Source organism: Mytilus edulis, chromosome 12 (genome assembly GCF_963676685.1).
Source record: "Mytilus edulis chromosome 12, xbMytEdul2.2, whole genome shotgun sequence".
NCBI classification, from domain to species: domain Eukaryota; kingdom Metazoa; phylum Mollusca; class Bivalvia; order Mytilida; family Mytilidae; genus Mytilus; species Mytilus edulis.
In genome coordinates, this window is record NC_092355.1 from 81,879,798 (window position 1) to 81,895,035 (window position 15,238).

Here is a 15,238-nt window from a genome sequence, read left to right on the forward strand (position 1 = left end):
TGCATGTCACACTAAACTCCAAAACATATATTGAACTAAAATAAAAAAAACATACAAGACTAACAAAGGCCAGAGGCTCCTGACTTGGCGCAAACATGCGGCGGGGTTAAACATGTTTTGTGAAATCTCAACCCTCCCCCTATACCTCTAGCCAATGTACTAAAAAGAAATACATAGCAATTCGCACAGTAAAACTCAGTTCAAAAGAAGTCCGAGTCCGATGTCAGAATAGGTAATAAAACAAACTAAGCAAAATGACAATGATACATAAACATGATAAATGAACAAAGGACTACTAGCAGTTACTGACATGCCAGCTCCAGACCTCAATTAAACTGATTGAAAGATTATGTCTTCATGATATGAAAATCAAGGACAATCCCTCCCGTATCGTAGTATTATACCATCATAAAATATATGAGAAGAACATAACCCGTATCATGCCAATAACTCGTTTTAGAATCTATGTGTTTTTTTCCAATGCAAAGACCCTATGAGTGAATCAATATTAATACCAAAATATGCAATCCTTAATGACTTTACAACAGTATCGTAACTATTCCTTTTCGAATAAGTCTGTTTAAAGGTTTAGTTAGCTTTGAGGTGAATGCCGACATTTTTGTGCTTTGTGAAGAATATGACCATAAAATATTGGATGTGAAATACCCGAATGTATAAGATGTCTGCATATTGATTTATATTTACGAATGATGTCCTTGTACCAATGATAATATTTAGTAAATGTTTTGACTAGTTTGTGATATCGAAAACCCTGGTATTATAATTTTTCAGTAATACAATGATTTCTTTCGTTGAAATCAAATACGTTGTTACAAACACGAGCGAATCGAACAAGTTGAGATATATAAACACCATAAGATGGTGACAAAGGAACGTCACCCTCTAAAAATGGATAATTAACAATAGGAAATGAAAAATTATCTCTTTCATCATAAATTTTAGTAATATGCTTCCCGTTAAAAATACAGATATCAAGATCCAGGAAAGGGCAGTGTTCATTATTACAAATGTAGTATTAGCTTTATTTAAAGTCAGTTCGGCAGGAAGGATAAATCTCTTTAGTGTACATACTGAAGTCGTCATTATTAGGAGCCAATATATCATCTAAATATCTAAAAGTGTTATTAAATTTTTTAATCAGATGTTGTTTCGATGAGTCTTTGCTGAGAATAAATATGGAATTTATTAAAAATTTCTAGGACAAGAAATTTTGCAAATTCCATAATTGAAAATAATTCCAAGTTTAAATAATAGCCTGTTAATTGTTTTTTTTTCAAAAATGATGGTTCTTTGACATACATCATGTACATTTTGTTCCAATAATAACAAATAAACATGTCTAAAATGACTTACAGAGAGATGATCAATGATGCATGGCCTGATCCAGGAACTAATTGAATCATATATAACTCAGACAATATACTATTTATATAAAATTCATTTACTCTGTACATGAAAAAGCCAACATTATAACTTCTTTTTCTGCCAGTTAACATTACATACAGTCTGCAGTTAAAGTTTATAAAACATTTATTAGATTCATAATTATATAAACTATCCTTGATTTTTTACCAAACTTGGAAGCTTCTGTCAATCAAAAGACAGTATCGAGAGGGAAATTTTTATTGATGTTTTTCCTCATTTTTGTTGAGTATGCGATTAACAGCAAAAGTAGGCGAGACACTGGGTTCCGTGGAACCCTTACGAATTTTTAAATATGTATCCATATAATCAAACCTTGGACTTGAAGACTTTTAAATTAAAATTTCAATCATGATCAGTAAAGTTGTTAAGATATCTCAACTAATGCACTCTTGTAAAATATACCTTCATGGAAATTAAATCCTTACACATAGTGTACGTAAATTGTAGTATTTCATCTCTATTACACACAGTGTACTTAAGTTATAGTATTTCACCTTACACACAGTGTACGTTAAATGCAGCATTTAAACAAGATATAATTAAACTCATCATAGATACCAGGACTAAATTTTGTATATACGCTAGACGCGGGTTTCGTCTACACAAGACTCATCAGTGACGCTCGAATCCAAAAAAAGTTAATATAACATTATGTATTATTGTCTACTTTCATATTTAGCTGCAATAGCAGTTGTTCAATATGGTCAAATAATTGGTTTATCTAATATTCTTCCTTAAAAACGAAACGCAATATAAAACCACACACAATACCAAGATCCTTATGTTTTGTAGGTTGAGGAGAAATGCAGAGAAAATTTGTTGGTGTACACCGAAAATCTGGCAGATGATGAACGTGGACATGTAAGGATTGAATACTTTATTTCTAATAAAGAAGATGATCCCAGTGTATTCCAGCAAATACGACTAGACATCATAAAATTAGCCAGAGGAATGAGGACATGGAACAAAGATTATCCGTTAAAATTTATACAACTGGAGCAAAGACTTCAAGAAAAGAAGAAAGAGTTACCGATTATTACTTATCAGGAAATTAAACACATTTCTACTGATACACCAAATCCGTTAAGTGAGGAAGAACTGATATTATTTCTAGAATTTCACCATGACCTCCGATCTTTAGTTTATTTCAAAGATCTCCCAGAGAATATTATTTTAGATACACAGTGGTTGTCTGATGCTTTTAAATGTATAGTAACAGCAAAGAAATTCCAAGCTAGTACTAAAAATCAAAAAAGGTGGAATGAATTTTACCATACAGGTCAATTAAATTATGAGGTTGTAGAAGATATATTTAAAAAAGAGACAACCATTTTGTATGAACATAAAGAATATATCCTGAAAGTAATGGAGAAATTTGATATCATTATACGTCCAAACAAATCAGGTGCTGATCAAAATCCTTACTTTTATGTACCTTGTATGGTTAAAGCAGAACCTGAGATTGACATTTATGAAATGTTTAATGTGACAAAAGATATACGTAAAAGATCCACGTGGTTGTGTTTCAAATTTATATTTCTACCTCCACATCTTCATAATCATTTGATTGCTTCACTTAGCAGGAAATATAACATTGCAGAGAGGGTTGTAACTGGACAGAAGGAAAGACAAATTGCTCTTTTCAAAAGCACTGCTGTCTTTGAGTTAGAAGAGACAACGAAATTACGAAAATTACTTGTAATGACATTGCCAAATGTTATTCAGATTCAGGTATGGGAATTTGGGGAAGACATTAAAAGCGGTTTGTACAAATACATTGCCGACTTTGTGACAGAGGAATTAAACACAATCATGCATACAAGATTCAAGATGTCAAATGTAAAATTTGAGAAAAAATGGGAATGTGGCCTTACTGAGCCAAAGTGTGTGACAGGATCAAACAAATTCATGGAAGAGCCTATATATCAATGTGACACATGTCAAATTAAACACATGTTCATAGATGAATGGTCAGATAAACAAAAAAAAGCACCATGGGTAAGTGTGATACATAAATACTTCATAGACACATAAAGGGGTGGTGGTCAATATGTCAAGTTCTACATACTTCCTGTTTGTTCCAAAATTATTGAATGACTTCTCAAGGAGTTATTACCCTTAAAGGATGATTTTTGTCGAGCCTGCGGCTTCTGTCGCAGGAAGCTCGACATAGGGATAGTGATCTGGCGGCGGCAGCGTTATTTCACTTTTTAAAGCTTTATATTTTAGAAGTTGGAAGACCTGGAGGCTTCATACTTTGTTTATAGATGCCTTATGTTAAGAAGTTTCCGTCTGTTACATGTCCATTGTCCTTGACCTCATTTTCATGGTTCTGTGATTACTTGAAAAAAGATTTTTTGTAATGTTAATTTCTCTCTTATTATGAGTAATAGGATAACTATATTTGGTATGTGCGTACCTTGCAAGGTCCTCATGCCCATCAGACAGTTTTCACTTGACCTCGACCTCATTTCATGGATCAGCAAACAAGGTTAAGTTTTGGTGGTCAAGTCCATATCTCAGATACTATTAAGCAATAGGTCTAGTATATTTGATGTATGGAAGGATTGTAAGGTTTACATGTCCAACTTGGAGGTGGCATCTGACCTTGACCTCATTTTCATGGTTCAGTGGTCAAAGTTATGTTTTTGAGTTACTATATATGCAATAGGTCAACTATATTTGGTGTATGGAAATATTTTTTTTATGTACATGCCAGTCTCGCAGGTTTTATTTGACCTTGACCTAATTTTCACGGTTCATTGCTCAGTGTTAAGTTTTTGTGTTTTGGTCTGTTTTTTGTTTTATTGGTATCACGTCGTCAGCGTCGTTCAAAGACACATTTGGTTTCCAGACAATAACTTTAGTTTAAGTTTATGGATCTCTATGAAATTCAACCAAAAGGTTCAATACCACATAAGGAAGGTTGGGATTGTTTTTTGGGGTGATGGTCCCAACCGTTTAGGAATTAGGGGGGCCAAAACAAGCATTTTTCTAGTTTAAGGACAATAACTTGTGTATAAGTATTTTGATTGCTCTGAAATTGTACCACAAGGTTCAATAATTGCCCAAACTGTTCAGGAATTAGGGGCCAAAAAGGGTCTAAAACTAGCATGTTTCTAGTTTTCACACAATAACTTGTCTCTTTATTTTACCACATTTTACAAAAAGAAAATTTCTTAAAAAAAAATTTGTATTTTGGAGGGGGGGGTGTAAGCATTTTCTTTATTTTGTGGGGGGGGGGGGAGGGGGCAATTTTTTTAAAGGGGGGAGGGGGTAAAAAATGGGGGAAACAATTTTTTTTTTTTGGGGGGGGGAGCAATTTTTATTCCCTTAAGATTTAAGAAATTGTCAATTTTCCAAAGAAAAAAATAGGGTTCACAATTTATTTTGCTAATCCTAAATATATAGTCTGAAAACAGATTTACTAAGTATTGCGCAAAGCACAGTGTTTGCACAACAGCAAGAAATCTGCAATTGAATATAAATTCAAATCATACAACCAATTTCAAGTTCTTTGACACATTTATTCTGTGTCAGAAAACTATAATGTGTCAAATATTTAATTACAATCCAAATTCAGACGTGTATCAAGCTTGAATATTTTGTCCATTTTTGTCCCAACTGTTCAGGGTTGGACCTCTGCAGTCGTATCCAGCTGCGCTTGGCGAAACAGTTATTCTTAAACTATATGCAATAGGTCAACTATACCTGTTGTATGGAAGGATTGTAAGCTGTTTGTGTCTGCCTTGCTTGGTTCATATTACCTTGACCTCATTCTCATGGTTCATTGGTCAATGTTTTCTTGGTTAAGTCTGTTTCTTAAAAACTAGAAAAGGTGTACATGTATTTCTCTTTTGGTTTATATGACCTTGACCTCATTTTCTTGTATCATGTAAAATTTACATATGTATGTGATAGTTGTAGTAAAGCTTTATATTTAGGATTATCAACATAAAATCAATGGTTAGTAAAGAAGGCGAGACATTTCAGCGTGTGCACTCTTGTTTGCTAATTTTCATGTTATTTGGCCTACATATATATTAACTTAATCCATTTTAGATAAATAGAAACTGTTTAAGGCTAAAATGCTAAGTAATAAAAGTTCTACAAAAATACTAATATGACTGAATCAATTGGATGACTCCTTGAGAAGTTATTTGGTGCCCTTACTTGACAATTTTTAACTCATATTTAGTGTTTTTGCTTTTTATCTGAAAAGATATGATAAATAGAGTGGAAACTGCAAACAGCAAAAAAAATCAGAAATAGAATAATCTACAAAAATGTCATACAACCGAAACAATAAGGAGTTATACCATTATACGACAATTTTTGTATATTTTTCGCATCCCTTGTATACTTTAAAAAAAAATCGTCAATCAAAATCTCAGTTTTATATGACCTCTGGATTGTCAAATAATATTTACAAAATGACGTGTAAGTGTATAACCATACATACAACTGTTTTCATTAAACAAAGCTAGAACACTCCTGCGACATCGCAGGTTCGTGACAGAATTAAAGTACCAACGCCTTATTTTCAGCCTGGATTTTTAATATTCGTATTGTCATTTGATAAAGCCATGCTGATTATAATATCTTTCTGTTTGACTCCATCCTGATTTTCTTACTACAACCTGAATATCCTTGTAGATATATTTTTTGGTCAATGATTGAATTAAGTAGTGTCAATTTCTTATAATGACGATGTTCAGGTGCAGATGTGATTATGACCCTTGTATATATAGCGAATCCCGAATACACTGTTTGGTGGTGCGCCTGACAGAGTCGGAACGTACAGTTTAGGTGACAGGTAACAGGTACTTAATATAGGTATCTGTATCAAATTCGATCCGAAACATGTTAATTATTGGTAATATTAATTATGTGGAAAACAAAAGGGCCTGGAATGGTGTAAGTTTTAATCAACACCATTGTCCTATATTAGTTATATATATTTAAAGTTGAATTCTTTTTTTCATTGTTTTTACGTCATGTCGGCTAACAAATTGAAATTGGACCTCGTTATTTTAGTAGTATATAATAATGATAAGCAGTGCATGGAGTATGGATCTAAAGTACAAATGTAGAATTATAAACAAAGGAAGATAGCTCAAATTCTAAATATTGCCTTTAGACATGTGAGAAATGTTATAAATTGATAAATACTAGTCAATGGTTGATTTTAAGTTTACACTAAAAACATTTGGCAATCTTCATTGTACAGTGCTCACAAGAATTTTGAATTTTGTTTGTTTGCCTATTATCTTGAAATACTCAATGAAAGTGTTACATATTTACCACATAGATAGAATATAAATCAGTTAAATACTAGTTTGAAAAAAACAACTGTAAAAGAATGTCAATATTTACCACATAACACCAATATAAAATATAATCAGTTAGAATAAAACAACTGTAAAAGAATGTCAATATTTACCACATAACACCAATATAAAATATAAATCAGTTAGAATAAAACAACTGTAAAAGAATGTCAATATTTACCACATAACACCAATATAAAATATAATCAGTTAGAATAAAACAACTGTAAAAGAATGTCAATATTTACCACATAACACCAATATAAAATATAATCAGTTAGAATAAAACAACTGTAAAAGAATGTCAATATTTACCACATAACACCAATATAAAATATAAATCAGTTAGAATAAAACAACTGTATTTAAAAGAATGTCAATATTTACCACATAACACCAATATGAAATATAATCAGTTAGAATAAAACAACTGTAAAAGAATGTCAATATTTACCACATAACACCAATATAAAATATAATCAGTTAGAATAAAACAACTGTAAAAGAATGTCAATATTTACCACATAACACCAATATAAAATATAAATCAGTTAGAATAAAACAACTGTAAAAGAATGTCAATATTTACCACATAACACCAATATAAAATATAATCAGTTAGAATAAAACAACTGTATTTCAAAGAATGTCAATATTTACTACATAACACCAATATAAAATATAAATCAGTTAGAATAAAACAACTGTAAAAGAATGTCAATATTTACCACATAACACCAATATAAAATATAAATCAGTTAGAATAAAACAACTGTAAAAGAATGTCAATATTTACCACATAACACCAATATAAAATATAAATCAGTTAGAATAAAACAACTGTAAAAGAATGTCAATATTTACCACATAACACCAATATAAAATATAATCAGTTAGAATAAAACAACTGTATTTAAAAGAATGTCAATATTTACCACATAACATCAATATAAAATATAAATCAGTTAGAATAAAACAACTGTAAAAGAATGTCAATATTTACCACATAACACCAATATAAAATATAAATCAGTTAGAATAAAACAACTGTAAAAGAATGTCAATATTTACCACATAACACCAATATAAAATATAAATCAGTTAGAATAAAACAACTGTAAAAGAATGTCAATATTTACCACATAACACCAATATAAAATATAAATCAGTTAGAATAAAACAACTGTAAAAGAATGTCAATATTTACCACATAACACCAATATAAAATATAAATCAGTTAGAATAAAACAACTGTAAAAGAATGTCAATATTTACCACATAACACCAATATAAAATATAATCAGTTAGAATAAAACAACTGTAAAAGAATGTCAATATTTACCACATAACACCAATATAAAATATAATCAGTTAGAATAAAACAACTGTAAAAGAATGTCAATATTTACCACATAACACCAATATAAAATATAAATCAGTTAGAATAAAACAACTGTATTTAAAAGAATGTCAATATTTACCACAAAACACCAATATGAAATATAATCAGTTAGAATAAAACAACTGTAAAAGAATGTCAATATTTACCACATAACACCAATATAAAATATAATCAGTTAGAATAAAACAACTGTAAAAGAATGTCAATATTTACCACATAACACCAATATAAAATATAATCAGTTAGAATAAAACAACTGTATTTCAAAGAATGTCAATATTTACTACATAACACCAATATAAAATATAAATCAGTTAGAATAAAACAACTGTAAAAGAATGTCAATATTTACCACATAACACCAATATAAAATATAAATCAGTTAGAATAAAACAACTGTAAAAGAATGTCAATATTTACCACATAACACCAATATAAAATATAAATCAGTTAGAATAAAACAACTGTAAAAGAATGTCAATATTTACCACATAACACCAATATAAAATATAATCAGTTAGAATAAAACAACTGTATTTAAAAGAATGTCAATATTTACCACATAACATCAATATAAAATATAAATCAGTTAGAATAAAACAACTGTAAAAGAATGTCAATATTTACCACATAACACCAATATAAAATATAAATCAGTTAGAATAAAACAACTGTAAAAGAATGTCAATATTTACCACATAACACCAATATAAAATATAAATCAGTTAGAATAAAACAACTGTATTTAAAAGAATGTCAATATTTACCACATAACACCAATATAAAATATAATCAGTTAGAATAAAACAACTGTATTTAAAAGAATGACCATATTTACCACATAACACCAATATAAAATATAATCAGTTAGAATAAAACAACTGTATTTAAAAGAATGTCAATATTTACCACATAACACCAATATAAAATATAATCAGTTAGAATAAAACAACTGTATTTAAAAGAATGTCAATATTTACCACATAACATCAATATAAAATATAAATCAGTTAGAATAAAACAACTGTAAAAGAATGTCAATATTTACCACATAACACCAATATAAAATATAAATCAGTTAGAATAAAACAACTGTAAAAGAATGTCAATATTTACCACATAACACCAATATAAAATATAAATCAGTTAGAATAAAACAACTGTATTTAAAAGAATGTCAATATTTACCACATAACACCAATATAAAATATAATCAGTTAGAATAAAACAACTGTATTTAAAAGAATGACAATATTTACCACATAACACCAATATAAAATATAATCAGTTAGAATAAAACAACTGTATTTAAAAGAATGACAATATTTACCACATAACACCAATATAAAATATAAATCAGTTAGAATAAAACAACTGTAAAAGAATGTCAATATTTACCACATAACACCAATATAAAATATAATCAGTTAGAATAAAACAACTGTATTTAAAAGAATGTCAATATTTACCACATAACACCAATATAAAATATAATCAGTTAGAATAAAACAACTGTATTTAAAAGAATGTCAATATTTACCACATAACACCAATATAAAATATAAATCAGTTAGAATAAAACAACTGTAAAAGAATGTCAACATTTACCACATAACACCAATATAAAATATAATCAGTTAGAATAAAACAACTGTATTTAAAAGAATGTCAATATTTACCACATAACACCAAAATAAAATATAATCAGTTAGAATAAAACAACTGTATTTAAAAGAATGTCAATATTTACCACATAACACCAATATAAAATATAAATCAGTTAGAATAAAACAACTGTAAAAGAATGTCAATATTTACCACATAACACCAATATAAAATATAATCAGTTAGAATAAAACAACTGTTTTTAAAAGAATGTCAATATTTACCACATAACACCAATATAAGATATAATCAGTTAGAATAAAACAACTGTATTTAAAAGAATGTCAATATTTACCACATAACACCAATATAAAATATAAATCAGTTAGAATAAAACAACTTTAAAAGAATGTCAATATTTACCACATAACACCAATATAAAATATAAATCAGTTAGAATAAAACAACTGTAAAAGAATGTCAATATTTACCACATAACACCAATATAAAATATAAATCAGTTAGAATAAAACAACTGTATTTAAAAGAATGTCAATATTTACCACATAACACCAATATAAAATATAATCAGTTAGAATAAAACAACTGTATTTAAAAGAATGTCAATATTTACCACATAACACCAATATAAAATATAAATCAGTTAGAATAAAACAACTGTAAAAGAATGTCAATATTTACCACATAACACCAATATAAAATATAATCAGTTAGAATAAAACAACTGTATTTAAAAGAATGTCAATATTTACCACATAACACCAATATAAAATATAATCAGTTAAAATAAAACAACTGTATTTAAAAGAATGTCAATATTTACCACATAACACCAATATAAAATATAAATCAGTTAGAATAAAACAACTGTAAAAGAATGTCAATATTTACCACATAACACCAATATTAAATATAATCAGTTAGAATAAAACAACTGTATTTAAAAGAATGTCAATATTTACCACATAACACCAGTATAAAATATAATCAGTTAGAATAAAACAACTGTATTTAAAAGAATGTCAATATTTACCACATAACACCAATATAAAATATAAATCAGTTAGAATAAAACAACTGTAAAAGAATGTCAATATTTACCACATAACACCAATATAAAATATAAATCAGTTAGAATAAAACAACTGTAAAAGAATGTCAATATTTACCACATAACACCAATATAAAATATAATCAGTTAGAATAAAACAACTGTATTTAAAAGAATGTCAATATTTACCACATAACACCAATATAAAATATAAATCAGTTAGAATAAAACAACTGTATTTAAAAGAATGTCAATATTTACCACATAACACCAATATAAAATATAAATCAGTTAGAATAAAACAACTGTAAAAGAATGTCAATATTTACCACATAACACCAATATAAAATATAATCAGTTAGAATAAAACAACTGTATTTAAAAGAATGTCAATATTTACCACATAACACCAATATAAAATATAAATCAGTTAGAATAAAACAACTGTAAAAGAATGTCAATATTTACCACATAACACCAATATAAAATATAATCAGTTAGAATAAAACAACTGTATTTAAAAGAATGTCAATATTTACCACATAACACCAATATAAAATATAATCAGTTAGAATAAAACAACTGCATTTAAAAGAATGTCAATATTTACCACATAACACCAATATAAAATATAAATCAGTTAGAATAAAACAACTGTAAAAGAATGTCAATATTTACCACATAACACCAATATAAAATATAAATCAGTTAGAATAAAACAACTGTAAAAGAATGTCAATATTTACCACATAACACCAATATAAAATATAAATCAGTTAGAATAAAACAACTGTAAAAGAATGTCAATATTTACCACATAACACCAATATAAAATATAATCAGTTAGAATAAAACAACTGTATTTAAAAGAATGTCAATATTTTGCTATAAAGGAAAAGTGGGGGAAGATACTTTTTTATATTCACATGTTTTGGTTCACATCAAGCAATTAAACATTTAAATCAAACTCCTCATACATGTCATATGAGATGTCAAATGTTGCACAATGAACAAGATTACATGACATTGTATATATTGTTATATATTTCAATAAAGATCTAAAAGTTTTAGTAGAGTGATGGGCATTAAATAGGGCTAACTATTTTGTAAATTTCTTTAGCCATCTCAGATGTCTGAAAATCTCCAACATGTTCCAGTATTGAATCCTAGCAAAAATAGTACCAGTCAAATCGTAAGTACATCCACATCTAACAATCTACTGTTAGAAACACAAAACATGTACATGATGTATGAGCTAGTACCATGTACCTTTTTATATGACTGCAAAAATTGAAAATTTGTTGGTGGTATATTGATGTCACGTTGGCGTCGTCGTCTGAAGACATTTGGTTTACGCACTCTTCATTAGTAAAAGTAAATAGAAATCTATGAAATTTAAACACAAGGTTTATGACCATAAAAGAAGGTTGGGATTGATTTTGGGAGTTTTGGTCCCAACAGATTAGGAATAAGGGGAAAAACAAGTCCAAAATAAGCATTTTTCTTGGTTTTTGCACAATAACTTAGTATTAGTTTATAGAAATCTATGAAATTTTAACACAAGGTTTATGACCACAAAAGGAAGGTTTGGATTGATTTTGGGAGTTTTGGTCCCAATGAATTAGGGGCCAAAAGGGGACAAAATTAAACTTTGTTTGATTTCATAAAAAAAATGAATTATTGGGGTTCTTTGATATGCCAAATCTAACCGTGTATTTAGATTCTTAATTTTTGGTCCTGTTTTCAAATTGTTCTACATTAAGGTCCAAAGGGTCCAAAATTAAACTTAGCTTGATTTTAATAAAAAAATGAATTCTTGGGGTTCTTTGATATGCTGAATCTAAACATGTACTTAGATTTTTATACGACCGCAAAATTTGAAAAAATTTTCGTCACATATTGCTATCACGTTGGCGTCGTCGTCGTCGTCGTCGTCGTCGTCTGCGTCGTCGTCGTCCGAATACTTTTAGTTTTCGCACTCTAACTTTAGTAAAAGTGAATGGAAATCTATGAAATTTTAACACGAGGTTTATGACCACAAAAGGAAGGTTGGTATTGATTTTGGGAGTTTTGGTCCCAACATTTTAGGAATTAGGGGCCAAAAAGGGCCCAAATAAGCATTTTCTTGGTTTTCGCACTATAACTTTAGTTTAAGTTAATAGAAATCTATGAAATTTTGACACAAGGTTTATGACCACAAAAGAACGGTTGGGATTGATTTTGGGAGTTTTGGTTTCAACAGTTTAGGAATTAGGGGCCAAAAAAGGGCCCAAATAAGCATTATTCTTGGTTTTCGCACAATAACTTTGGTTTAAGTAAATAGAAATCAATGAAATTTAAACACAATGTTAATGACTACAAAAGGAAGGTTGGTATTGATTTTGGGAGTTGAGGTCCCAACAGTTTATGAATTAGGGGCCAAAAAGGGACCCAAATAAGCATTTTTCTTGGTTTTCGCACCATAACGTTAGTATAAGTAAATAGAAATCTATGAAATTTAAACACAAGGTTTATGACCATAAAAGGAAGGTTGGTATTGATTTTGGGAGTTTTGGTCCCAACAGAACAAGGGGCCCAAAGGGTCCAAAATTAAACTTTGTTTGATTTTATCAAAATTGAATAATTGGGGTTCTTTGATATGCCGAATCTAACTGTCATGACTGTGTATGTAGATTCTTAACTTTTGGTCCCGTTTTCAAATTGGTCTACACTAAGGTCCAAAGGGTCCAAAATTAAACTTAGTTTGATTTTGACAAAAAATGAATCAGTTAGGTTCTTTGATATGCTGAATCTAAAAATGTACTTAGATTCTTGATTATTGGCCCAGTTTTCAAGTTGGTCCAAATCGGGGTCCAAAATTAAACTTTGTTTGACTTCATCAAAAATTGAATAAATGGGGTTCTTTGATATACCAAATCTAACTGTGTATGTAGATTCTTCATTTTTGGTCCTGTTTTCAAATTGGTCTACACTAAAGTCCAAAGGGTCCAAAATTAAACTTAGTCTGATTTTAACAAAAACTGAAATCTTGGGGTTCTTTGATATGCTGAATCCAAAAATGTACTTAGATTTTTTATTATGGGCCCAGTTTTCAAGTTGGTCCAAATCAGGATCTAAAATTATTATATTAAGTATTGTGCAATAGCAAGTCTTTTCAATTGCACAGTATTGCGCAATGGCAAGAAATATCTAATTGCACAATATTGTGAAATAGCAAATTTTTTTTTAATTAGAGTTATCTTTTTTTGTCTAGAATAGTAAGCAAGAAATATCTAATTGCAAAATATTGTGCAATAGCAAGATTTTTTTTTAATTGGAGTTATCTTTCTTTGTCCAGAATCAACTTAAATCTTTGTTATATACAATATACAATGTATATTCACTTTTTACTACCAACTGATAAATTAAAATAATCTTTACCATTCAGTGATAACAAGCAGTTTTTTTACATCTTAATATTTTATGATGTATTTAAATGAGTAGTTATTGTTGCAAACTCCATTAGAAATTTTAATTGAGATTAGTTTTGGAATAAGGGAAAGGGGGATGTGATTAAAAAAATTGGGTTCAATTTTTCTCATTTGAAATTTCATAAATAAAAAAGAAAATTTCTTCAAACATTTTTTTGAGAGGATTAATATTCAACAGCATAGTGAATTGCTCTAAGAGAAAACAAAAATTTTAAGTTCATTAGAACACATTCATTCTGTGTCAGAAACCTATGCTGTGTCAACTATTTAATCACAATCCAAATTTAGAGCTGAATCCAGCTTGAATGTTGTGTCCATACTTGCCCCAACCGTTCAGGGTTCAACCTCTGCGGTCGTATAAAGCTACGCCCTGCGGAGCATCTGGTTGTGTTTTGGTCTGTTTTTCTTATACTGTATGTAATAGGTCTACTATATTTGGTGTATGGAATGATTGGAAGGTGTCATCTGACCTTGACCTCATTTTCATGGTTCAGTGGTCAAAATTCAGTTTTTGAGTTTTGGTCTTTTTTTCTAATACTATATGTATAAGGTCAACTATATTTGGTGTATGGAAATATTTTATGATCTATGTCAGTCGCTCAGGTTTTATTTGACCTTGACCTCATTTTCATGGTTCATTGCTCAGTGTTAAGTTTTTATACGACCGCAAAATTTGAAAAATTTTTCGTCGTATATTGCTATCACGTTGGCGTCGTCGTCTGCGTCGTCGTCGTCGTCTGCGTCGTCGTCGTCGTCCGAATACTTTTAGTTTTCGCACTCTAACTTTAGTAAAAGTGAATGGAAATCTATGAAATTTTAACACAAGGTTTATGACCACAAAAGGAAGGTTGGTATGGATTTTGGGAGTTTTGGTCCCAACATTTTAGGAATTAGGGGCCAAAAAGGGCCCAAA

The 15,238-nt window shown here is 29.1% G+C and overlaps 2 protein-coding genes across 2 annotated transcripts in view; both read left to right on the forward strand.

Moving 5' to 3' along the window:
- LOC139499213 (uncharacterized) overlaps positions 1-15,238 on the forward strand; it is a 327,861-nt gene that overhangs the window by 93,062 nt on the left and 219,561 nt on the right. The window lies entirely within an intron of this gene.
- LOC139497893 (death-associated protein kinase 1-like) overlaps positions 1-15,238 on the forward strand; it is a 97,199-nt gene that overhangs the window by 69,677 nt on the left and 12,284 nt on the right. Inside the window, exons 13-14 of the mRNA XM_071286133.1 lie at positions 2,239-3,444; positions 11,976-12,047. Of these exons, the coding sequence (XP_071142234.1) occupies positions 2,239-3,444; positions 11,976-12,047 (1,278 nt within the window). The remainder of the gene's footprint in view (positions 1-2,238; positions 3,445-11,975; positions 12,048-15,238) is intronic.